This window comes from Rhinolophus ferrumequinum, chromosome 19 (genome assembly GCF_004115265.2).
Source record: "Rhinolophus ferrumequinum isolate MPI-CBG mRhiFer1 chromosome 19, mRhiFer1_v1.p, whole genome shotgun sequence".
Classification (NCBI taxonomy): Eukaryota; Metazoa; Chordata; class Mammalia; order Chiroptera; family Rhinolophidae; genus Rhinolophus; species Rhinolophus ferrumequinum.
This window is the reverse complement of record NC_046302.1, coordinates 42,866,501-42,894,145: the sequence shown is the minus strand read 5'-3', so window position 1 is coordinate 42,894,145 and position 27,645 is coordinate 42,866,501. Positions and strand designations below refer to the sequence as shown.

At 37.2% G+C, this 27,645-nt stretch overlaps 1 protein-coding gene across 1 annotated transcript in view; it reads right to left on the bottom strand.

The window, feature by feature from the left end:
• DCC (DCC netrin 1 receptor) overlaps positions 1-27,645 on the bottom strand; it is a 1,038,356-nt gene that overhangs the window by 637,275 nt on the left and 373,436 nt on the right. Inside the window, exon 2 of the mRNA XM_033087479.1 lies at positions 16,431-16,751. Coding sequence (XP_032943370.1) covers positions 16,431-16,751 — 321 coding nt within the window. The remainder of the gene's footprint in view (positions 1-16,430; positions 16,752-27,645) is intronic.

The window sequence follows — 27,645 nt, the reverse complement described above, 5'->3', positions numbered from 1 at the left end:
CAACATCAACTAATAAGGGGCTCGGGTGTATTCCTTTTTGAATTTGAATGAATAATTAATTTTTAAAATTGAACAGGGCTGACAAATAATTATCAATTTATTCATTTATTTCAAATATTGAATTCATTTTATGTGAGTGAGAATTTTTCTTTCCTTTATAAAAAACAAAACAAAACAAAACGACGTGCTCCACCTCATTTCTGCCTCAAAGTTTGTAAGTGAGGTCTGTGCTTATGCATCAGCTCTGATGCTGGGCCTTCCCTGGGCTCAGCCCTTCCCAAGTGACACTAAAGAAATCAGGCCCACTGAGGCTTGAGAGCAAACTGGGAAGCATTCAAAAACTGCTTGCTGAAAGGGAAAGCCGAGGATTCCTTAAAAACAGAAAAGACGAAAGCCACAAATTCCCCCTATGGACACCCCATGGAAAGAAAGGTTGAGAACCCTGACTGTCCTATTCTCCTTGGTATGTCACAGATTGTGTACAGGAAGCAAAACAAAGGATGTGTAAGGAGGATAAACTCTGAATCCTTTAATACTCTGGGTTTAAGATCATTATAAAAAGCCTTGGCTACTCCATGCAGACTTCTATCTTTTCCAAATCCGAGCTCCTGGGACTCTCCAGATCTCCACCGTCTGGCTTGTTACTACACACTGGTAATGAAAATCTTTTGACTCGTGACTTGATTACTTGACTCCCAAATAAATGGAGAAGTCCTGGGACCCAGGAATCAGGGGCTTGGTCCTCAGCTCCCTGTCCTGTAGTTCTGTTCTCACCCCTTATTGATGATTCAAGTTCAGTTACTGCCTATGGCCTTGGTAGAACAACAGGACACTGTAATACTTTGCCAGCTATGAATGCATCAGGGAAGACATCAGTTACACTTCCCAGTTCACTCAGGAAGCTTCCATGCTAGTGAGGGAGACAGATGCAAAAGAAATAATAAAACTATAATCAGCAATTGTTATGAAGGACACTTAAAGCTTGGTGCTCTGATAGTGGTTAGCAGAAAGACCTGAAAAATCAACAGATATCCCAGAAAAAGTGACATCTAAAAAGAGCTCTGAAGAATGAACAGAAATGGGTTTAACCAAGGAGAACTGGAATAAGGGTCTCTGGGAGATTACGCCATATTCCAAGTCTTGATGTAGGAGGAGACATGGCATGCTCCAGGATGTGAAAGAGACTATGTGGCCAGAGCATTGAGAAGAAACTGGTGAGAATGAATTGGACATTGGAGGAAGAGAGGGAGAGGGAACAGAGATGGAAGAGAGAAGCCAGATTAGCAGGGCTTTTCGGTCATTAACGAGTTTAGATTTGATGCTAAAAACAGTGGGAAACCATTGAACAACTTCAAGCATTTTATTTTTTTCCTTTAACAATTTTGGCCTGTGTTTGTGAAATAGATTGCAAGCTAATTAACAGGTTTCTATAGGATGACAGCTTCTTTTGGATGGCGCCAGTAGCCAAGGAAAGAGAAAACATAAGAATAAACAGTTGTAGATATAGTCAGCTGATCTCTGACAAAAGAACAAAAGTGAAATTATGGAGAAGAGTTAGTCTTTTCAGCAAATGGTGCTGGAAAAACTGGACATCTATATGAAAAAAAAAATCTATACACACTTTTCATCCTTCTCAAAAATTAACTGAAAATAGATCATAGACCTAAATGTCAAACACAAAATTATAGAACTCCTAGAAGATAACAGAGAAAACCAAATGCCCTTAGATATGCTGATGACTTTTCAGACATAATATCAAAGGCATGAACCATGAAAGGAATAACTAATAAGTTGGACTTCATTAAAATTAAAGACTTCTGCTCTATGAAAGACACTTTATCAAGAGAATGAGAAAACAGACCACAGATTAGAAAAAAAAATATTTGCAAAAGACATATCTGATAAAGGACTATCATCTAAAATATACAAAGAACTCTTAAAACTCAACAATAAAAAAAATGAACAAGTTAATTGAAAGCTGGGCCTAATCTCGCATATATGGAATCTAATAAATGAATAAATAAATGGAAAGATACAGAGAACAGATTGATGGTTCCCAGAGGCAGTGGAGTGGGGGACAGATGGGTGAAGGTGACCAAAAGGTACAAACTTCCAGCTATAAGATAAATAAATCCTGGAGATATAATGGTGACTATGATTAACAACACTGTATTGTATGTTTGAAAATTAGTAAGAGTAGATCTTAATAGTTCTCATCATAAAAAAAAAATTGTAATTGTGTGGTGATGGATATTAACTAAATTTATTGTGATGATTATTTCTCAATACATACATATATCAAACCATTATATTGCACACATAAAACTAATACAATGTTATGTGTCAATTATATCTCAATTAAAAAAAAAAAAAACTGAGCAAAAGAGCTGACAGACACCTCCCCAAAGAAGATATACAGATGGCAAATAAGCATATAAAAAGATGCGCCACATCATATGCCATCAAGGAATTGCAAATTGAAATGACAATGAGATCCAGCTGCACACACACACACCTGCTCAAATGGCCAAAATCTGGAACACTGACACCACCAAATGCTGGCAAGGATGTGCAGCAACAAGCACTGTCATTAAGTTTTGGTGGGAATGCAAAATGGGACAGTCCCTTTGGAGAACAGTTTGGCAGTTTCTTACAAATCTAAATACACGCTTACCATACAATCCAGCGATTGCACTTATCGGTATTTGCCCAAATGAATTGAAAACTTATGTCCACTCAAATATCTGCAATATGGATGTTTATAGCAGCTGTATTTATCACTGCCAAAACTTATAAGGCTCTTAGTACATAAATGCATAAATGAACTGTAGTACATCCAGACAGTGGGATATCATTCACAGCTAAAAACAAGTGAGCTCTCTAACCATAAAAAGACATGGAGGAAACTTCGATGCATGTTACTAAGTAAAAGAAGCCAATCTGAAAATGCTATATACTGTATGATTCCAATTATATGGCATTCTGGAAAAAGTAAAGTAAGAGACAGTAAAAAGATCAGTGGTTGCCAGGATTATACATTTCGTTATCCACTTGTCAAAACCCATAGAATTGTACAGCACCAAGAGTGAACGCTAAGGTAAACCAGGGATTTGGGGGGATGACACTGTGTCAGCGTAGACTCCTCAGCTATAACCAATGTGCGACTCTGATGTGGCATGTTCATACTGTAGGGGGCTGTGAGTGTGGGGAAGTGCGGTGAGTATATGAGAACTCTCCGTACCTTCTGCTCAATTTTGTTGTGAACTTAAAAGTGACCTAAAAAGCAAGTCCACTTAAGAGGAGAAAAATGTTTTCGAGAGAGGCTGGACACAGCTTGTTATTTGTTTAGAATGGAGTGGGTGAATGAGAGAAATTACATGGCTCAGCTTGACAACTCAATGGATGGTGTGCCATGCACTGCAACGGGACTAACAGGAAGAGGAGAGAAAGAGATGACTATGAGGTGAGAGAGAAATTGAAAGGGAAATCAGATTCCTGGTTTCAACATAGGCTACTTCAAGTCCTTTAGTCCTTTCCTTTTTTCTTAATTTGGAGGTCCAGATTCCCTATCCTAATATTTTATATTGGAAAATATAAGCCACTTACAGATTTACGCATTGCATGATTCTAACAGAAAAGTACAAAGAGAAAAGCATGTCTTTGTGCACATAAAGAAAAGCATGATGCCATAGAGAAAAGAATATGGTTTGGGGTCTGAAGGACCTGGGTTCTGAACTTGTCTTGGGCATTCATTAGGGGTGGACGAATTATGTAAATTGTCCATCAATTTCCTGCTGAGAGCTATTGCATGTAGGGTAGTTGTGAGGGATATAAATAATGCTTTTTAGGTCACAGGCACAAAGTTGGTCCTCACACAATAGATACAAGTTTTGGGATTAAATGCTAGCAGCTTCTCACTTTTTAACATGAATTTGAGTTGTATAAAAATAGAATGTGATTAGGTAGAAGTGAAATAATACTGAATATATATACCAGGCAGTCACGATTTCCTAGAATTCTCCTGAACAACCCAGAAGTGAAGACTTGGTAACACACTTTTTATTGAGGGTACCCCCCGTTTTCTAGATAGCTCATGTCTGTTCTTTTTGTGAAACGATACTAGGTAGTCAGTCCTCAAGACATTTCAAAGCCTGATAACCTAAAGGCAACTTGTATTTTTCTCTGCTGTTTCTTCTATATTCTTTCCTCCCTCTTTCCTAATTACTTTCAAAAAAGTAATTATTTCAGAGATAACTGCAGACATTCCAAAGTGTAAAAAGGGTGTCTGTATTATTAAATAACATTGACTGATAACCTAGTGAGTGTTAAATATGATAGAAAGAAAATGAGTGAGCGCTGGCACACACACACACACACACACACACCAAGAAGACTTAAAAAAAAACAACCAACGAGATTAGAATAAATGTTGTGCAGCCTTAGGAAAAGGTCTGGCATCATCCACAAAATAATGCAAATGTTGAAATAAACAGATTGGGGACTAAGAATTCTCCGATTAATCAGGGTCTTCTCTGCAGAGACTGGGTATAGGTATAGTTTACTCCTTGGGTAGCACAAAGTCAAGTCTAAATGTTGAGTGCAGTGCCGTAGACCTCCTTCCGCTTTCTGTATGATGGGCTGAATGGTTAGTATGACCCTGAGTCTTAATAATGAAAATCGCCAGCCCTGGACTGTGTTGATCACATCTGTAGATATCCTCCCCCCCACTGGTGACCTATCACATGTGAGCCTTCTGCCTCCAATTTCTGAGACACAGCAGCCCAGTGAAAAAGTATCAAAAGGTTTCTCATTACAAACTAAGAAATAAATAAACTCATAATTTCTAAAACATGTGAAACACATGTTCCCCAGGTAAGACCTTACACTCCAGATGTCAGGCCAGAGTGAATTCTTAAAGCTGAATCATAAAGCTCTGAAAATAGAGTTTATAATGAAAATGTTGACATGCTCTTGGAGCCCTTGTAGTATAGAAATTTTAATATGTAACCTTGTTGTACAAGATTTTACTGGCATAGAAGAAAATTAAAACATTTAACATCTTTCACTTCACCAAATTGCTTTCCTCCTCCAAAGTGTGGTGCCATTTGTAGTGCTATTTCATTTATAAACATCATTTTTATTGTCACCAGGCCGAACACACACATTCTCAGCTTTGCACTCACATTTCCCTCACAAAGCATGGAAATGCTTATTGAGGCAGCATTATCTTGTAATCTTAGTCACATTTTCTTAAGACATGTTAAGTTGTAAGAGTCATCGTGGAGAAATGGCTAAGATTACTTACATAGCTACACAGGCAACATAAATAATGCTGATCATTAAGATATTTTCTAAGAGGCTTTTAAAAGGGCTTTTTAAAAAGAGAAGAATTCCTACTATAGACATTTACACAAATTTGGGGTGGAGGGGGAGACTTAACAAAAGGTAGCTTAGTGTTGGAGGAAACAAGTGTAAACCCACTGGCCAAACAGGATGAGTATTTACATTTCTGAACACAAGAAGACAAGAGGTATAAAATGGGGGACAATTTTCTAAGTCAGCGATAAATAATCGAGATGTACATGAAAACATAGCTATTAATCCAAGTCATACCATTACCATGAATCTCGTAACCCCAGTAATAGTTTTATCTCTTTAACAACCATTTACTTCCATGATATGTTGAAGGCCACCTGGGTTAACTGGTCAATGTTCAGGTCACATGTCTTCCTAGAAGGAGAAGGAAGAGTCCCAAGGTTTGCTAGTCCAAATAAAGCTCTTTAAAACCACAACAAACACTATTGAGACTTTTGTTAAGTGAGAATTAAGAGATACTGTGTTTCAATATCATCAAAAATAAAGTCAAAACGCTGACTATCCTCCAGGTACTTTTAGTACAGTCATTTTATTAATCCTGATTACTTTAAGAAGGGGTATTAACCCCACAGTATCAGCTGAGAGCTTTATACAGGCATGAATAAAATGTTTGCACAGGACCATCTAGATGGGAAAAAACAAGATTCTGGATGGGAAACAGGCCAGATAGTCACAGCCTGCAGGGCATGCAGATATGTCCCCACCTAAGACTAGAGGGCTTCCTTCATGGGCTTCTCTTTTTCCATTTGCTGCAGAGTACTTTGGGAATCTATAACAGTATTCTGATTCTCTTCTTTCCATAAAACTTCATTTACTGAGCCCTAACTAAGGCCCAGATCCTCTGCTAAGCATTACTTCATTATCTTTACAGCAACCTTACAAAGGTGGCTCATTCTATAGACGGGAAGATAGGCCCAGAACATGCCCATCGATGGCCCAAGTTTACATAACCAGTGAATGGCTCGAGATAGAATCCAAAGTCCTGTGTGTCTGAAGCCCATGCTCCTAACCACCATGCTACGCCCTACAACTACCCAGGTTCTAAAGAGTCTGTTTGCCCAGGGAAGTTATGAAGACATAACATGAGCTGTAGCTTCATGAAGTCATTGACCAGTGGAGGAGGAGGTGTGTGTGTGTGTGTGTGTGTGTGTGTGCACGCGCGTGTGTGTGTTGTAAGGATATAGTGTAGTATATTCCATGCTATGCCAGGGGAAGAGGATAAAGCACAGTTACTGTGAGCACAAAAAGGATGGGTGGGACCTCTTCCAGACTAAGGGGGTCAGTTAAAGATTCCTGCAAATGGGTTGCATGCACTGAGTGTTGTAAATAAAATACATGCAAGAGTTAGCATGACAGATGAGAAAATAAGACATACAGAATAAAGTGTGCAAAGCCATGAGTTCCAGAATAGGAGACTTCAGTAAAAACTGAAGGGATGAGTGTACATAGGGTTATAGATGGTGCCCAATCTTCATGGATCTTTAGACCTCCAGAAAGAGTTCCCATTCTTCTGATGTGACCAAATGCCATTTTGACAGTATATAAAAAACTTGGGAAATGCTGGTTTGGACCTAAGGGTAATATCAACCCAAGTCGTTTCACAGAATAACATCTACTGAAAGTTTCCTTCCACAGAAAGCATGGGAGACACATACTTGTATAGGAGAATCCTAATTCTAGGACACGATAAGATGTTTCCCTCTAGATAGCTGTATATTACATTCTCTCTCTCTCTGTCTCTCTCTCTCAAGTAAGGCAAGCACTGTGGCTATTCATTAACAGTGTCAAGTCATCACTACTCTTCTTGGAGTAAGCAATAGACTTTCAGTGATATCACAAGTTAAAGAGAAGCCAGATCTATCTGCTTCATCAATGCAATGAAACAAATTTGAACTGACTCTGGGTAGTAAACACACAATGGGATATCTAGATGATGTATTACAGAACTGTACACTTGAAACCTATGTAATTTTACTGACCATTGTCAGTCCAACAAATTTTAATTTAAAAAAAAGAAAATGTTGACCTCTGATGTTTAGGTCCAGGCTAATGAAACGTTCTTGAACCTACCAGTATCTGTTAAAATAACAACACCCTTTGACTCAGCAATTAAATTGCTAGAGAACCTGTCAAAGATATACACAAAAGAGTGCCCACTAAATACAAGAATATACATTAAGGCATAGTAAGAAAGGTGAAAAAAATAGAAACACACCAAATATCTATCGATATAGAGTATAAACCATGAAATATTATGCAGGATTAAAAAATATGTAAAACTGATCTGTAAGGACAAATATAAAAAAGAAGTTCAAGCTCTATCATTAAGTCAAAAAGCAAGCTACAGAATACTGACAGGATAATCAGATTAATATCATTTATGTTAGAAACCAAACAATAAAGACAGAAAGCAGATTGGTGGTTGCCAGGACTCAAGGTGAGGAGGAAATGGGACTGATGAACGTGTTTCAGAGTTAGAAAGTTGCGATGGATGCACAACTTCATGAGTATACTAATCACTAGTAAATTATATACTTTCAAAGGTGAATTTTATAGTATGTGAACTATTTCTTAATAAAAAACAAATGAGCAAATCCCATATATCCAAGTATGCAACGTGTATCTGGGGGTGGGGAAGGCTAAAGGGGACATTAACTTTATCAGCAATTACTTCCTTCACACACAGCCACCTCCTGGGCTGAGACTCAACTGGAAATAACCTTAGAGAAACAGCCACAGTGTTCGCTCATGAAGTGCCCAATGCCCGGTGGGACCCAAAGGCTGCCCCTGGAAGTAGTGCCTGCATCAAAGAAATACAAATTATGTTTTATGTCATGTTTCCACCTGTGGACATGAATTCTCCTTGCAAGAGGTGTTTAGAGACAAGTGCCAATTAAGGACCTATGATAAATTGTGTGCACAAAAGGGCTGCTTCTCAGATAGCTCTGGATGGTTTTCCAACCTGCTTTTCAGCGGAAAACATTCTTACCATTGGGGCTAAGGCAATAAGTTCTGTCTTTTTATAAAAATCCTCCAAAGAAGTTTCAGTGGTAGCACTGGCAGTGGCAGTTTTGAAGGTATCATATCATATACTGTAATACATAATACTATGTATATTATTGGTATATTGTGAAATGAGGAGATAGATTTGGGACCTACTGTGGTTATTTATTTGCTATCAAAAACATTTGTCATTGCTGTTTTATTGTTGTTGTTTCATGCTAAACTCATGACTCAAGGTCCAAAAAAAGTAATTTGCTATATCAAGAATATGTGGCTCCTTCATGTATCCAAATAGCTACCTACCAGTAGGAACCAACTATTTTTGATTTATTCTAATCCTCACTTCCACAGAATAATAGTGTTAAAAAAAAAAAAAAAGCCTAAATCGAGTCACTTGTATTAAAGACCCAAGTCAACAAACTAAGACTTAAACGTCTAACCTAACTGCAGGGTCAGCAATTAGGACACTCCCAGGAAAGTAACCTGTAACCAATCAATTTGGAATTTCCTAGTTCAGCACCAGTGAGATAATCTACATGATAAAACTCCCTGCTGTCTCCTAAGGGAAGGTGGCCTTACTGGAAACAATCCACTCTTTGCTGGTTGTCCCACCCCCTTTCTGCCTATAAAAGCCTTTCATTTACCACAGCTTCTGGGAGCTCCTTTCTACCTTCTAGTTAGGATCCTGCTCAATTCATGACTCCTTGAATGAAGCCAATTAGATCCTCAAATTTAGTCAGTTGAATTTTGTTTTTTAGCAATAGATATATTTATCAATTATGAGAGAAATGATGAATGGATTATACTGCTTATTATCAACTATATAGATATCGATTATAAATATAAAATTAGACTATTAAAAAACAAAAACTTCTTAAAGGAAGATAAGTAAGTGTTTTCACTAATGGTTTTCAGTACTTTCATCTATATATACCGATCCTGACAGGAAAAGTTGTATGATATAGGGACTATATACATGAGATTTTCCATGATTTCTTCTAAGTTTCTAGACTATCCCCTAAGTTGGAATGTTTCCTTGCTTTATAGAAACATTTTGTATGTAATATAAATATCTTAATTCAAAAGTCTTTATATAAGATTAAACTTAAATAATAAATTTTAGCGTGGACATTTAAAAACAAAACAAAAAAAATATATTAGGAAAAAAATCAGTACCAGAGAAAGGTTCATAAAAGTAAAAATGCATTACTAAATTTTTATTACTCATGATTTCATCAGGGATTTACAATTATGCCACCTGATCAATTTACTTACTCTAAGTCTTTGTTAGACATTCATCAAAAAAAAAAAAAAAAAAGCTTCTGTAGTCTAAACGGGTCTTCTAGAATTCAAAAGAATTTCTGGTTACTATCACTGAGTTATTTTAGATAGTATTCCATTTATATTACAGTACCAGAAAAAAATCACACTGTAGCTAGCTCGAGGGCTGAATAAAAGAACAGTGCCCTTAGATACTGATTTTTAGAATGAATAATTAGCTATTTCCATTGTCACATAAATTAGAATTCATAACAAAGAAAAGGAAAGGAAAGGTTGAAAGATTTTTAAAAAGTTATTTTGTTGATGTTTCTACTATAAAAAGCCCTGTCAAGTTCTCTTTCATAATTTTTATAATGTAGACAATGCCTTTCCACTGTGCATACTTTTTAGGAATATATTTCTATTTAATTTTTCTGCAGAGTTAATTGACTTAGGAAAGAGGCAACTAAAAACCTACCCTTTAAAATACAATTATTTAAGTTGCAAGGGTGGGGGTGGTTAGGTAACTAGGCATTGGGGTAATATTGATGATTATTCCAGTTTTATTTGGCAATAAAACTAAAAGAAAATTGTAAGATTAGCACACATACAACACTACTTATAACACAACATTTCTTCCTCACATTTTCTTTCTCTCAGGTTTTAACTACAAAACAATAGGGACTTTTAGCTAAGTGAAGATAATTAAGACCATTAAGAATTATGGAGTCAGAACAATTTATTTCCCTGGTTATCGTTTGAAAATAAACAATATCCCTATCGGTTTAAAATAAAAAGCTTTGCTGTGCAACTGAACCTTCCCAAAACAGAATTCTGAGTATTCAAGGGCCCTGGGATACATTTTCCAAACTGTTTCACTATGTGAACTTGACCTTCTAGGCAAGATTCTTATATTTGCTCCTGTAGAGAAAGGGAATATGAGCATTTTTCTTGCTGTTTCCTTTATATAACATCTGAGTGACCTGAGGCAATGCAGTTTATTCTCTTTTCTTTTAAGACAAGCTCCTTTTACTGTTTCCTTTTAAGTAAAAATGTAAAGGTCAGGTTATCGCTTCATAAAATGATCCATTCTGCTGAGGCGATTCTAGCTTCTCTCACCATAATATACTTTCGCTAATTATTTCATAACTCATTTAAATGCGAGGCATTCTGGAAGGGAATTCACTGAAACAACTCCTCAAGTAACTAATTATTTAAAAAAACACACAAAAAAAACCAACAGGGGAATTTTAATTATAATGCCTGTGTTATTTAAAAGCAGAGTGTGACAATTTGCATCTTGAAACATCTATTGTAATAAGAAAAAACAAGCTCTTCAATGAAATAACAACTCAAGTAAAGGCAATTTAGTTGGCCTTTTATTTTCTTGATTTTCAAGAAACAGAAAAAAAAAAAAAAAAGAAGAAATGAAAACGTGACCTGAATTACAAAACCACTCGCAAAGATAAAAGAAAATGAAAATCTTGCCCCTAGAAAGACTACAGAGGGGAACAGCATTTATCACTCCAAAATGTGCCACTTTGGTGTGTGGATTATTTTGAGCGGAAGGCAAATCAAGAGGCAGCAGATTCAAGGAAAACTTTTACCTTTCCCTTAACTACCTAAAGGAATTTAGACAGGAGGGCTGGCCCAGAAAGAGAGCTATTATCAGAGATAACTTTGTATTGGAATTATTTATTGGCATGGCAGAACAAACATCTAATTACCAAATATTTATTCTTCTTATTCTGTGAATTACCCTCCTCTCCTTTGAAGCCCCAGGTCCTTATCTCATTTTTTAGCTCACGATGGCATATAAGCTTCAATTGTCTGACTGCCTTTGGGTCTCATATTTTTATGGGGCTCCCACACATATGAAATTAAACTTGTTTTTCTCCTGTTAATCTGCCTCATATCAATTTCATTATTCGACCAACCAAAGAACCTAGAAGGGTAAAAGAAAACATTTCCCTCCTTTACAACTACTTATAAGTTTATTTTTAAAATTAGATGTTCTTTACATTTCCGAAGAGATTTTCATGTGTTATCATTTAATGGAAACTTATGATGGCCAAATCTTCTAATCTTAGAAGAAAACATCAAAATCATAGTGTTTTCCCACAAGGAGTTGATATGTTTAAGACCCTATACAGATAAATAAAACCAATTTTATTACTACTATTATAATTATTTCCCCTTAGTTTATATTTTGGAGAGTTCCGTTTATTAAAAATAAAAGACTGATTTGCTGGGAAACTATTCACAGTGTCCTTAAATCTAGTCCTTAGACTGAGAAGCAAAGTGATAAGGGAATAAATATGTGTCAGAGTTAGACAACGTGAGTTCTAGTCTCCACCTATAAAAAAAAAATCGCTATGTACATTCTTTCACTTTGTTGCCAATTTGGGTAACTATATCATACAGCTTTTTTGAGCATTACGAGATAATACACATGAATATATTGTGCAAAGTGTTATAAAAGTCAAGTCAATGGTTTTAATATTCAAGATGCAAATGCTTAAAAGTTAATAAAATAAGAGCGTAGCGGGACACAAATGCGCTATAATGCATCCTGCAGTCAATGTTGCTTCACCTGAGGAAGGAGGGGCTGGTCCCACTCTATCCACAACAGTGTGACTGCAGACACAGCACTAACATCCCAACTGTGATCCTCAGAGCTTGCAGGGGATGTACGTGGGCAAGTAGTTGGGTGGGGACAGCGGTGTGTTGGATGGTGAATTGTGGTGGTGACCATGAACGAGATGGCCCTTTCATGATGATTCAGAGGAGCTCTGTAGTGATCTGGTTCTCTTACGCATTGGTTTTGATCTTGACTTTTTGTCCTGGAGGAGAGGGGGTTATGTTATATTTCTGCAGTCTAGACCAACTAACTCCCATGACCCCTGCTTCGATAAGTCGTTTTCAGTTGAAAGGTCATTAAAGAGGCTGGTTGAGAAGATTGCCCAGCACCTTTTTCTGAAATGATAACAGCAGTTGCTTGATTTAGAACTCCTAGGCTGACCAGTACAAAGTATACTGGCTCCATTGACATAACAGTAGATCAACTGGTGAGAAATGAATCCATTTGTAGTCAAATGGATTTTGGCACTGCTTGCCAACAAACTGCATAGATTCAACTTTTTGAGAACTCCATTCAGGCTTACCAGCTTGTGTTTGTAAATTACAAAGGCAGAAATCTGACTCAAGATGACAATATTTATGGCTCATGATTTGTAGCCTATATGCCTACCCCCGCCAAAAAAAAAAAAATGTTTTGTACCATCACATGGAAATATTGAAAGTTGTAATTTCCTAATAATTGTAATGACACAATAATAACTATCATTAGGTCTATTGATACTAGTGCTGTCATTGAATAAGAATCTTCCCTGCACTAGAGCTTTACATCCTAGATATTATTTAAAAGCCATCGCAGTCTCAGGAGGTAGGTTATCATTATGTCTATTTTACATAAGAGAATCCAGAGGCTCAGATAGCCATCGATATCTAGAGTAGGGAAGATGTGCTTGGCCAGATGCAAGCTCATCTTGATGTTATGAGCTCCAGATGAATGAGGAATTGGCACATGCCTTTCTTTTTTTCTTTAAGTATCATATGAATATTCCAGCACAGTCCATCTTTTAATTCCAAAGTCTTCAATAGTTAATTAATTGGTAGACTATAGAGATATACATTAAATTGCTTCTCGGCCTTTTGGCTAAGATCCAGTGGAGATATAAATTAAGTTATTCCAACTCAGTCCATCCAGAGTATGTGAGAGTACCCACAAATGGGTAAATTTAATCTCATCAAGTTTATTAAAAAAGAAGAAAGAGAAAAACAAGTGGAGGAGGAGGCGTATGAGGTGGAGAAAGACGACATTAATAAAAATCTCTTTGTATAGAGAGTACAACCCCAGTCTTCATTGGTAAGACATGTCTACTGAACAACTAATAAACATGCCTGATGCTCCGCTAGGTGGAGAGAGTGATAGGAGAAACTTGATAGATCAAGTCTGGCTCTGCTTCTCTTTTCAAGCTGTTCTAAATCGAGAGGGCTAAGCAGAGGTATACACGACAGAAAAATAATGCGCTATTTTAGACTAGAACTAATTGGATAGAAATAAAATTTCCAAGTTTCAGCCAGTACTGGCCAAGCTGCAATCAAATGGAGATTTAGTAGCTCAGGTCTTCCTTATTGATAAAACTCACAATTACCAGAAATATCAATAGTCCGTAGCCTGTTTCCACTGAGATTTTTAACAAGATGTTGGTTGGAATGGAAGCCCTAGTCTCCCTTCCCTCTTCAGCTAAGTATGCACTCAGGATTTAAAGAGCACTTGAGAAAATTCCTAGAAAATAGGATGAATGGTGCATGGCAAGATCATTGCATTAAATGTGCTGATTGATTAAAAATGGATTTAATTTGCCACATTTTGTTTTATCAAAAGACACTTTGAGAAAGCAAAAATGGAAGAGGGGCATTATATCAAATGGGCTCTACATTGTACCTGAGGGTACAGAACAGAAGGTTTTTTTTCCACCTTTTAGTGGTGACTGGTTTATTGACTGCTAATGCTTTAAAAATGAGATTAAATTGGCCCGTGGTCTTTATTAGGAGGAAGATATATGTCCCTTGTGCATTCCAGTAGTTTGGCAATTTTAACCTCAGCAGACATAACATTGATGTATACTGTATTTCCAAACAGCACAGTAAGTGTCTAAAATGCTGTGAACAGCCTTATTGCCTTGAAATGATACAATCTAATATTAGATTGTAACTCAGTGACTGAATCGGCCAGCCTCGCCTTGTGCAGAATATGAAAGCCGAAGCCACTTTAACATCTCACAGGGAAGAAATCGTTCTTCATTTCACCATTGAAAACAGAGATCACATGAAAATGAATCTAGATTGTAGGAAAACTGAAACCACAACATATCAGGCCATTTTCATCAACAGCACATATGCATAGCCTTTTGAAATAGGGCATCGAAACAATCAGTCCAATTCATTCAAATCGGCAGAATTACTTTAGTGTTGTGGGTGACGGATGGGTGGAACCCAGAAATTCTCAAGTGAGAGAAAATCATATTGAACCCTTTCTACTGTGTTTGGAATATTCTGGGAAAGCAGATTTTACCTTAATCCTCAGCACGGTTCCACTTGTTCCTTTTATTCAATCATAATTAACATAGACTTTTAGTCTTCTTATACCTCATGCTCATCAATCAACTTTCTGACACCAATCACTCAAAGGTCCCAGATGGCTGACAGCCTTGGTTTTCATGACCAGGATGCCACCTCCTGTGTCTCCTAAGTAAAGGGACATCCTGCATTCATGCTTCAGTCTGTCGTTGCTACAGCAGGCTGGGATATCACTAGGTATGTTGACCAATCATCCTAGTTTTACCTGGAACTGATGGGAGGACATGGGACTCTCAAGTTCTAAAACCAGGTCCATCCAGGTTAAACCAGAATAGTTAGCCACTGTATCTCTAGATGAGGACCCTGCCTTGCAGGACATTTTCGTTCAAGTATAATTTTGTTTAACTAAATATGAAAGAGAGTCCTTAGTGAGAAAAAGAAGCTACAAAAGAGTGGCATCGAGCTGGATTTATGGACAGATTACATAACTATGAAATCCAGTTTTTTATGCCATCACCTGACAAAATCACTTCTTTCAGATTTCAACTTCATCACACCTTTACTAGAGGAGTACATGGGGAAGTGGTGGTCCTGCCTGACTCTTCTCATATTTGTTATTGCTGAAAATGAGTCCTCATTCTCATCAGTCTTCTAGGATATAAACCAAATGGGACCTGGGACAGGAAACCCCTAGCAAATGACTAAATAATGGCCTTCTGGCCCTTTAGACCTGTTTACACAGTTGAAGACATAAGTTTATTTCAGGTTAGATCCATTTGCCTTACTTTGCTTCCCATATCAAATGAATAAATAAATAAATAAAAATCCAAAGCCTAACTTTGCGTCAAATCATTACAGAAATGAGTAAAACGTTGATTCTTCTCCCTACAGATCTAATACTATAAAGGCCAAAAGAAATCATATGAGTTTCCCTCATACCAAAATGAGTGGGGCAGAAATAGTAATATCCACGGATTCTAGAAAACTCAGTACTGTTTTTGTTGTTGTTGCTGTTGTTGCTGTTTTTTCTCCAGGATCTACACTACTTCAAAATATCCATATAAAAGGAAAAATTGTCTATCTGATTACTCAGTTATTCAGTCAACACATTACCAAGCATTTAGATACTTGAAGGTACTAGTGGAAATTTTTATTTTTCATTTGGATATCTATGTGTTATAGGTCAAGCCATTATAATTAAAATAAAATGCACTGCTCTGAAAGCAAAAAGCAAACAAACACAAAAATCTGCAAAATTTCATCATTAGTGAGGCTATAAAATCAAATTAACCAGAAAATTATTTTTAAAATATTTTTCTATTAATATAAAGTCCTCCTGTATTCATAAGTAGTGGATCAACTTTAGTTGTTTTGGAAAACCTCATAAAGCTTTGTTAATTGTTGAGATCCTTCTACTGTTTTCCCAGCTGATTTACAAAAAAAATACAAAAAAAACGCACACACACACACACACAAAAAAAAAGAAAGAAAGAAAATCAAGACCACAAGGGAATAAACATATGTACATGTTTTTACATTTTTCCTTTTTCTTTGCATTGTTTCTGCAAAGATTGTTTTCCTAGCTCAACAAAAAGGAGGAAGAAGAAATGGAGAAGGAAGAGGAGGAGAAGGAAGAATCCACTTACCTGCTACTGCAACCTTTGCTGTCCGACTAATAATCGATCCGGAATCTCCTAAAGATGCCTCACATTGGTACAGTCCCTCATCTGGCTTATGGTGCCTGGAGTGAAGTATGTTTTGTATCAATAGAGACCCATTTGGAAGTTGTTGCTTCCTTTCGTCCGTTCCCAAGGGTAGGTGGATGCCATCTTTCTTCCATGTGATAACTGGGACTCCTCGGTCTGACTCTGCTGAGCAGTTCAGGAGGACATTTCCGCCCCGCATCGTGATGGCATCAGAAGGTTCAGACAGGAAGTGCAGTGATGTGAAAGCCTTAATCTGGAAACCTGGAATAAGAAAATACAGGGAAATACGTTCACTTATTCAAATAGATCTCAGGCTCAACCGTCCTGCCTTTTCTTTACAAAATCTTTTCAAAAAAGCTGGGTGCTTTGAAAAAATGTCCACATAATACATGAAACTTAAAATCAAGGATACTGTGTTAAAGAAGCAAAAAAGTGCCCAATTGAAGTAAACAATTAATGAAACTATTGGCCCAAAGAGTAATAATATGAAAAATGAAGATCACATACAAATCTAGGCATGGCCATCATCACAGGTCAGTCAGCACTTGGAAATGTTGACAGAATAAACTAATGTTTTCCAGATACAACCAGATATTTTAAAGTAGCAATGGTTAGCAGTGGAGTAACTAAGGTTTGGGGTACTATTCCTATATCTGCATTTTGATTATCATATCCATTACATTTTTTAAAAATCTACTCAGACATGGTGTTTTTATTAACAACTACAAAAAATATCAACTCTGAACAGACTAGGAAAAGTTATTTAGAAACAAAGCTCAGGTAGATTTTAAAACAGGTAAGAAATCCCACTTGCAGAAGCAAGTCGATAAGCTGCTACTAAAATCACAAATCCCTGATGTGTCTTGATTTCTATCCAAACGTTGCTCATGAGCCAGGAAAGCTAAGTTGTATTTTTACCCCCATAAACATAAATGAACATAAGAAATCAACAGGAAAAACAGAAAGTTATTTAAGAATCCTGAGGGAGTGGAACAAGTATTATTGGTTAAAGAATATTCTTTTCAGGCCTGGCAGTATGTCATTTGACAGAAGGCTTGCTTGTTGAATCGAAGACTATGATGAGGTCTCAAGAGCTAATTGAGCTCGCCCTTTGCTCAGACAGGTGTACACCAAAATCATTCCAGCTAAATTACTTTCAATTTCATTTTGAACCATCTCTGGGGATAGGGGATTCTACAATGTCCCTTGGTATGTTGCTTTCAATACTTAATCATTCTTAGACTCTAGCTGAATTTTCTTGCTTCCATTTAATCCCATTTTCTCCTGAACCACCTTGTATGAAAATGCAGAGGAGATGGACATTTCCTTGTAAGAGTTCTTTATTCTTTCAAAACTGTATATAATTTCTTCAAAAATACCCCGTAAATCATGTTTTAGACTTCTTCTTTTTCTTCTTCTTTTTTTTTTTTTTTTTTTGGATAACAATCCCAACTTCAGTAGATTCCTTCATTTTTCTGTAAGGGGAACAATTTGTTGTACCTGGTGCAAAATATCCATGTTTCTACCATTTCAAAGGCAGGCATCTAAATTGCTTATAATCAATACTCTCATAAATGACTGACCCATGCTAGCTCCAAAGGATACACATATTCCTAGCTTTATGTACTTCACTTTCCCGTGAAGAGGAATCTGAACAGCTTCACTGTTTCTCCATGGTGCTACCAGCCCTGCTCCTGCACACCCAATTTTTCTAAACCTTTCTGTTGAACTTTACCCAGTGAACTGAACCATTCATCATCAGGCACTCGTGTCCTCCAACGAGGCCATTCACCCAAAGCAAGCTGCACGGACTGTGCTTAAATTAACATAAAGTGTAATATGACAGTGAGCATTTAAGCCTCCCATATAAACGATATTGGTAAAATATCCCAAAAGATATAGCCTGGCCCAATTACTGTCCAATAAGTTCCTCCTCCTCCTCACAAATCCTGTTAGTGTAGCCAACCTAATTATTACTGTCCATTCTCCTAGTGGAAAGGAGAAAATTGGGAGTCCAGATATCTAGTTCTTGGTCCTGGCTTTACAGACCTGTGATTCAAATACTTCTTTTAAGTCCTCAGAACCTCACTCAGTTCCTTCATCTGTAAAATGAGGGCCTTGAACTATAAATTCAACATCCAGTTTGGAGACTTTTCAGAAATAGGTTGGGTTGCGGGCATTCATCAAAGGAACGCAGCTCTACACTTACTGAGATGCAGACTGATTTTGCTATAAATGCCTCCCCTATGTCTATACAATATTCTCTTTTACAAGAAAAGAAACAAGCTGGTGAACACCCAGCTTGACACCAAGGATGGGAAAGCAGAAAGAAGTTCTATTGTCCTTAAACGTCAAGATATTTCACTAGTGCAATACCTGCAATTTCCATACAAGTAGCCTTAATAAGGTAAAAATCAATTTAGAACTCAAGATCAGGCAAGTATATTAAAAAGCATTTATTATTTTTTGTTCTTCCCGGGGCCTATGTTTTAAATAACACTCCCATGTTGCACACCGTATTTGTGTCACAGACACAAAATACATGTAACGCAGCTGTTTATCACAGTATGTTAATGAGCATCTGTGCCTATTATCACAAATAAATAATCCGCTTAATCTGAAACAAGGAGACTATGACAGTTTTCAGTGCTGTGACTGGATAATTTAGGCAAGTTAAAGAAAGATTCACTTTTCTCCAATACAATTACTCTTGCAGTTCAGTGGCAATATGAGCTTGTGTACTCTTTGTAACAATTATATTTTGAATATATGGCTCTGAATAAAGAAATCGCATTGTTTTAAGTAACTTGCGTTAGTCACTTGGCTTTTAGAAAAGATGGACCCAAGCAAACAGAATCTGTTGGGGGACAACTGATACTGTCTCCAATAGTCCACTTTTCAAAGATTCAGCCCGTGTCAGGCACAAGCTGCCTCCACCCCTGACAAGGTATTTCACACAGGCTTTAGTGTCCCACTGATATACTGCACTGACTTCAATTTAGATCACCCTCCTCCCTCTTCTCATAGAGTACTAGTTTCCCTTGGAGGGACTGTTACTACCACTACACATACCTCAATAATTAATAATTTTTATCAAATTGTTTCATCCAAGGAAATCATCTACACTGATTTAATGTATGAGCAGAGAATGATGGTAAAACTGAAGACGGTAAAGAAGTATAAGTAACTTTTGGAGCTTGTAGCTCAAAAAGTGTGGATGGAATTTGGGCAATCCGTATTTGAAGGGGGTGCAGATCTGGGAAATGGGTGAAAGAAATATTTGGAAAGCAATAGAAGAATACTTTTGAAAAGTCAAAATGAAACTACCCACCTTACAATTTTACAGAGGATGTTACATTAGAATGGCAATGGTAGTTACATTAGAATGGCAATGGTAGGAATTTCACCCAAAAGAAAGCCTACTGGAGAAGTTTTTGTTTTGTTTTGGCTTGGTTTTATTTTTCAGATGCCAGTAGTCATTCTGTTGAACCCTTAAATAGTAACATTTCACAGCCTTGCTTCATAAAAGAAGCAATCCTTTTGGCCTGCTGTAAAATTACAGAAGGTAATTATGTTTTGGAGAAATATAATTTGGTACTTGAAAGTACCAAAATCCTATCCATTAAGAAATGTGTACAACTGAGTCTGACACCAGAGTTCATGATTAGAATGAGTGAGTTTCCAGCCCTCTCTCTCTCTCCAAATATTGGTTTGGGAAGATTTCTAAATCTTCAGGATTTAGGCATAGAGCCATATATCCATTTGACTAATTTATGTCTTTTCTTATCTGTGCCAACCTGAAAAAGAGTAACGAAGTGTGATGTCACCACTGGACAGTTTTCTTTTTTCTTTTTCTTTGAAGGACAATAGTTTATAAGCAGCTACCAACATACTAAAACCTTCGATATTTTCTGAATGAGAATATAGAGAAAAACCTACTTTTGCAGGATGACCCAAAGAAGAGATATTAACTTCTGTTTGCTTTAGTTTTGTCAGACATAAATAAGTATCAGAAATGGCACGGCCAGGGATATTCCAAGTTTATATTAATTGTCTAGAGACAGAAATGATCCTTACTGTATTTTAGAAACTCATCAAAATGATCAAACAACTAGTCAAAATGTTTCAGTAAGTTTAAGTCCCTTTGTGCTTGCTCTGATCATATTCTTGCTAATTGCAAAAATCATTCAGTCACAGCAGCAGACTAACTTAGAATGGGTTTTCCAAGATATAACATTTTACCTACAACATCAAACATTAAGTGTGAAAAATAATGCCCCCTGGAGTCAGAAATTTCTTTCCAAGTCCAAAATGTAAAAGCTTCTGGTTAAAGCAATAAAAGCAAAAAATGGAATTTATGAAAAGTAGCATGGAAGTAGAAAGAGGCTCCTGAAAAGATTTGAAGATTAGGAAATGTTACACAAATCCCCATAGAACTTGCTATGCATAATTTGATCTCTTTCAAATTACAAAAACTTTCACTTTGGGAAGCGTGGAGATTTTGATGATTCCCAAATCTTGTAATCAACCCAGAAAACTCTGCCATCATTACCTCTTCTTAGAAATAGATGCTCCTGCATCTGCGTCTGTTGTGTTATGACAAAAAGAGATCTCCATTGAAGGAAATTAAAATTATTCTATGGATGATGGGATATCATCAAACATCAGTTTGTCAAACACCAATCACACATGCAATTAACTCTGGGCTTCAGCCCTAATAAAAGCTTATCATGCTCATGAGGCTTTGCAAGGAAGTGGGAATTGTAAAAAAACAAAACAAAAACAACATTAATTAACAGAACCCTTAACTATGTGTGAACCTTACTGGGTTTAAGGACATCAGAATACAAATTCTGAAACAGTCATTCTCAAACTATGGTCCCCAGGCTGGCAACAGCAGCACCACCTGGGAACCTGTTAGAAATGCACGATTTCAGACCCCACCCCAGACCTACCCACCAGCAACTCTGGGCTGGGGCCCCACACTGTGTGCTTTAATTTGCCCTGTGGGGGAATTCTCACATTCACTGAAGCTTGAGAACAGCTTCTCCAAAACATCTGGTGGTCTAAACCAGAGCCTGGGGATCCTTATGTTCTTTGGACTGACTCGTTATAATTTTCCATATTTGGGGAATTTGTGCAATTTGGGACAATTCTTTTTCTAAGTAGGAAGATGCAGTTAATGGGATGACCTAGGAAGGCAACTAATCAAACACCCTTTCGATTCATATTTTATTCTTATTTGTTATACATTTCTCTTTGAGACGTTGAAGAAAAGTGGAGAAAGGGCCACAAAGCAGGCTATTGCTGACAATACTTCATCTTTCCTCTATTGTAATCAGCACTCTGTTTGGACCCCAAATGGCTGTACTCCATTAAACAAAATTCAACCTCCACAGTCAATTGGACGTTTAGAACGTTCCTTGGAATATTGTTGGTTCTTCACACAAAAAGCTGTCAAAAGATTTCTTTTGATCAGTTACAATAGCTACAATCCTCTCCCCAACAAAGTTTTGGTAAATATTGTTTTTTAGGCTGCATTTATTTCATTACATTTCAACTCCATGGTACAACTGTAGCCTTTTAAAATACTGGAACTGTTGACACTTTCCTGGCTGACCTGCCCTTTAGTTTAGTCTCTAGATGGGCAAAACCATAACAGCACTCCCTTTGCTGTAGCCTGCGGTGTACTTGATGTGCTTCATCTTAATGTAAAACTTTAACTTCACCCAGCCCAGAGCAAGGAAGTGTAGCTGACCAGAGCTCCAGACCAATGGCCACCGGGGCTTCTGGGAATTATCAGTATGTTTTTTTTTCTTTTTTTTTTTCCTACTTCTTGGTAAGAGACATAGGAAAAATAATTCTCAGAAGATGTCTTATTTTTAAAAGATTGTGTGTGTTCCACCCCTAATATATTTTAAAGCTGTTCAACCTCAAGACAAGTTTTTATTCCTAGCATCTGGAAATCAGAAATGAATTAGGTTTTGTGGAATTTATTCCTGAATTTAAATAATGCAAGGAAGACTTACCAGGATGAAACACAGGTGCATTTTACTATGTGAATTTAATTAATATCTTCGAAATACAGGGGAGCTTTGGATGAAAATTTAAATGAAACATTTAAAAGGACAGTTGACAGTTCAAATTTCTCTCCCATTAGAGTTGTCAGACTTACCCTGCTTCCCTGAAAATAAGACCTAGCCGGACAATCAGCTCTAATGCATCTTTTGGAGCAAAAATTAATATAAGACTCAGTCTTATATTATATTATGTTATATAAGACTGGGTAAAATACTTATTACAATAAAATAAGACCAGATCTTATATTAATTTTTCCTCCAAAAGACACATTAGAGCTGATTGTCCAGCTAGGTCTTATTTTCGAGGAAACACGGTAGCCGATAAAAATTAAAGACATTAGTAACATTTGAATTTCAGGTAAACAACAAATAATGTTTTCATATCATCACATTCTAAATAGTTACGCTAAATAAATATTATATAGGACATACTTATACTAAAACATTATTTGTTGTTTACCCAAAATTCAAACTTAACTATGCATTGTATATTTTATCTGGCAACCTTATCCCCCATGATATCACTTCCTTCAGACCATGGCAAAAGTAGGCATATAGTATATGAGTCCATACTACTCCTCTCAGTTCTCATAGAGAGTACTACAGAGAAGAGATAACTCATGGAAAGCTACCGTGAGTGAATCAGTCAAAGAGATTTTAGTGTCAGAGCATCTGCCCACCTAGTCCATCACCACCAAATATCCATGTAGAAAGGTTGCTGAACCGTATTTGTTCTTAACATAGAGATTCTTCTTTCTCTCTTCTCTTTACAAGATAGGGAGCAGAACGCAGAAATATAAATACAAGATGTGGAGTTCAAAAAGCAACGGCCCCAGCAGAAATCTCTCAGTGAGTGCACACGGAGGCTCCACCTCTGACATTCTGAAAACATGGCATCTTCCACAAAGCTGAGGAAGCCTTGTGGAGATCTGATGTTTTTATAAGGCAAGAAACGTTTGCCCCAGGCAACTGTCTGAGCATCCTCTGGCTAAATCCAATGGTAAAGAAAATGATAAGGGCCTCATTAGAGTGGGGGAGTAGCTTCCTCATCCCTTTGCTGTTTCAAGAACGAAATCTTTAAACCACAGATTGATTTTGCTGGGATACCAGGTAAATTGTAATGGGAGTTTTCTTTTTTTTTTTTTTTTTTTTTTCCCCCAGCTCAACAGGTAACACTGTCTGACATCTAGGTTATCATTCCCTAGGCCTCATGCAAAATTAACACTTGAAAGAGAAACTCTGATGTGCTGCTTAATCTGCCCTGGGTTTGAACCTTTCCCCTCCACTCTCATTTTGTAAAATGTAAGCTAGTTTTCTCCTGCCTTTTTCATCAGTCTTTCTCAAAGTAAGGGATGCATGGCTTTTTATGAGTGTACAACTATCAACTGGAACACTGTGAAAGGTTATCCAGAGTATTTAGAAAAAGTACTATTTAATGAGTATCCAGTGCCTTGGAATAACTGCATCAGGGTGGCAGTGAAGAGTGGACAAGCACTGGAGATGCCATTGATTGTGAAGGGACCAACTGACTTTCAGAACCATATTAATTGTTACTCATATTTACTGTACATGGATAAGAAAATATGGACATAAAACCAAATATCGTAACAATTGCCCATAATCCTGTTCATTTGCTGACAGCCACTGTTCAAGTTTGTATGCATCTCCTTCTAAGAAATTATTCATTTTTTGATTTGTAGTGATTGTCATCCACATTGTTATGATAATATTTGAGAGACAAAGAGAGAGAGAGAGAGAGAGAGAGAGAGAGAGAGAGAGAGAATTCCTTCTCTTGTTTCTCTTCTCTTATTATAAAGACACTAATCCCATCATGGGGTCTCACACTCTTAACCCCATTTTAACCCAATTACCTATCAAAAGCTTCATCTCCAAATACACTGTGGTTAGGGCTCCAACACCGTGTGGGGGATTCAAGCTTGGAGTTGCTAACTTGTGCTAAACTCAGTATCCTTAACACTACATTCCTCTGGGTAATGGATTTACCATTTGCAAGTCCTTTACTGGGAATATTTGGTGTATAGGCTATGCACACAAGTTAACTTTTTCATTATAGTCACTCATTTATTCACACATATTGTTTAACATCTATGAAATGCCTATGCAGCTCCCTAGGCGGGAGAAAGGGACACAAGCATTTAGTCCATAACAGAACAATATCTAGAGGAAGAACTCTGTAGGGAGAGCACAGAGTAAGAGCTAAGGCCCTGAGTTGGGAGTGTGAGTGGCTTTTTCCAGGAACTGCAGGGAGGCCTGCGTGGCTGGGTCAGACTGAGTGAAAGGGAGAGTTCAAGGAGATAAGGTCCAGAGGTTATAGGAAGGTGTGTAGGACTTGATGGGCAAGCAAAATAACTTTGCTGTAATGCTGAGAAAGATGGAAACCTACTGAAGCGTTTTGATCATCAGAATGAAAAGGTCCCACTTAGGTTTTAAAAGAGAAGTTCTCAATAGGGATTGATTTTGAACCCAGGAGACATTTGGCAATGTGTGGAGACATTTTTGGTTGTTACAATTGGGAAGGGAGCTACTGGCATCTAGTGGAAAGAGGCCAGGGATGCTGCTACACATCCTACAATGCACAGGACAGCCCCTCACAGGAGAGAATTGTCCAGACCAAAACAGCCATAAAGCTGAGGGTGAGAGACCTAGTTTTAAAAGAATCACCCTAGTGTTGTGTTGAGAATAGGGTCATTGGAAGGAAGAGGGAAACCAGCTAGGAGGCTAGTTCCACAGTCCAGGAGACAGATGATGCCACTTGGACTGAAGTATTGCAGTGGAAGTTGTGAGAAATGGTCAGATTCACGGTCCTTTTTAAAGGTAGAGCCAGTGGTGTTGGTGAGGGATTTGACGTGTGTTGTGCAGAAAAGATAAGAGTCCCAGGTGATTCCAAGCAGATCAATAGAGCAATTTATGTAATTTGCAAAAAAGGGCACACTGTTGCCAAAGAAAGCTCTCAGCACAAGAGGTCAGAATTAGTTCTTTGTCTGATTCTCTCACTCACGAGGGTGGGCTATCCCACTGGGAATCAGGTATTCATCAATAAAACCAGGAGCTGGACTACATAACTTCTAGGAGTCGTCAGCTCTCATACTATAAAAGTCTGAGTTCATACCTATTAACTTTGCCATTGCAAAAATAATTATCTTCAAATTTAGAAGGAAATTTATTATATGAAGAGATCTGCTATAGTCACCTGTGATCAGTTTATCACAGACTTCCAGGAGACCACAAAGAGGTGTGCAGTTACTGAAGGTGCCAAGAGACCAACAACCCACCTCGTTCTCCATAAAATAGAGACAGTTTAATCTTTTCTCTTGAAGATAAAAGACTGCAGAGGTCACTCTGCCAACAAAGCACGAGCTGCTTTATTATGATTTATAAGAAATAAAGTATTCATCTTGTGGAAACTGCTGTTAAAAATATGAAGGATTAATTCCAGAAAGGTCTGACAGGTCCAGGGAAAGCCTAAAAATTCAGCAAACCTCGTGATATTGTGGTATAAAGTCTGATGTGGGGACCCATACTGATATGACATTTGTGTTATAACGAGTCCAATTTTCTCAAAATGGAGGGCAAACAGTGGTTTTCATTAAAATCTTGTCATTTAAATTATCATGATATGTACTATAGCTTGTCCCAGCAGAAACGTGATATTTTCCTGCTGAATCCATGGATGACATCAAGAAGACAAATCCACAATAATAAGAGAAACATCAACTTTGGAACTGAGACACAGTGAGCTTCCAATCTCTCAGGAAGTCAGCATTTATTAAAGGACCGTCGCAAACAACTTGGTTTCAATGGTGATTGAGGTCCTATGGGAAATGAGAAGAAGGATGAAGTCCATTTGGAGGATCAGAACCCTAAAGGGGCTTCTGAACCCTACATACGCAACATATGCAGGATCTATGGGAACTTCAAGGATGAAGGAACGATTTATGTGTCCCTCACCTAAAGGAAATCGGATGAAGAAAGACACGTGTTTCTTATTTAAAGAGGGCTACTGCATGCATGAGTTAGTTGTTTCAATTTCTAGAAATGTTCTAATTAGACCCTTCTCTAGAAAAGTGGTATTCCTTTGGACTCACCATAGTAGCAAGAAGGGGCCAGTGTTGAAGTCACTGGTTCAGCATTGAACACGATGGGCCAAGGAATGATTGACCCTAGCGTATCTATATTTTAAAAAATGCAGTATTCAAATGCATAAAATCAAGTTGACACTTGAATGTCTGGAATGTCACTACTGGATGGAATTTTCAAATGTCTCTAGACTGAATCTTTTATAAATCCTTTGCTGGCCAAGTCCTACCATAGATACCAAAGTATAGGGCAAATATTTCTCTAGGAACTATATTCATTACATTGTAAGTGACTCCCAGGTCTCCTGATTTCCAATATGGTGTGACTTCCAATAATATCTTAGAACTAATTATAACTCTTAAGCCAGTTAAATAATAAACATTAATTCTCATCAGGTTCTCGTTTTACAAAATGGAAAAGTTAGACACTAGTCTATGCAGAGATAGAAAGTCTCACTGAATAGCAGTGACAGCCCCAGCTCTTAGAACTGATAGCTCTTTATGTGACCTTTCTTGTGGCTCTATTCTTTCTATCACATGTCATATTTATGAGAATTTCTTCCTTGCTATACTGCAAACTCCACGGGTGCAGACATTAATCATATTTCTCTATATATATCACACAGCCCTTAGTAGCCTTTTCCTATCTCAGAGGTATTTAATAAATATCTATTGAATAAATAAACTTACACAGACAAAAACATGAATAATTTAGAAAAAATACCTAAATCAGCGCAAGAAAATCATTAACATAGGTGAAAAAAAATGAACGTAATTTCACTAGTTTGGCTAGTTGGTGAATAACAGAGATTACTCAATAAAACTGTGAATAGAAACAACAAGTTTCAATACCCATATTGATAACATTTCTTTGTACATGCTGAGGTAAGGTTGGCCAAATTTTTCTGTTAAGGGCCACATAGTGTTTTGTGGGCCAAGAAGCAAACTTAAAGGATGTCATATAGATACACATATAGA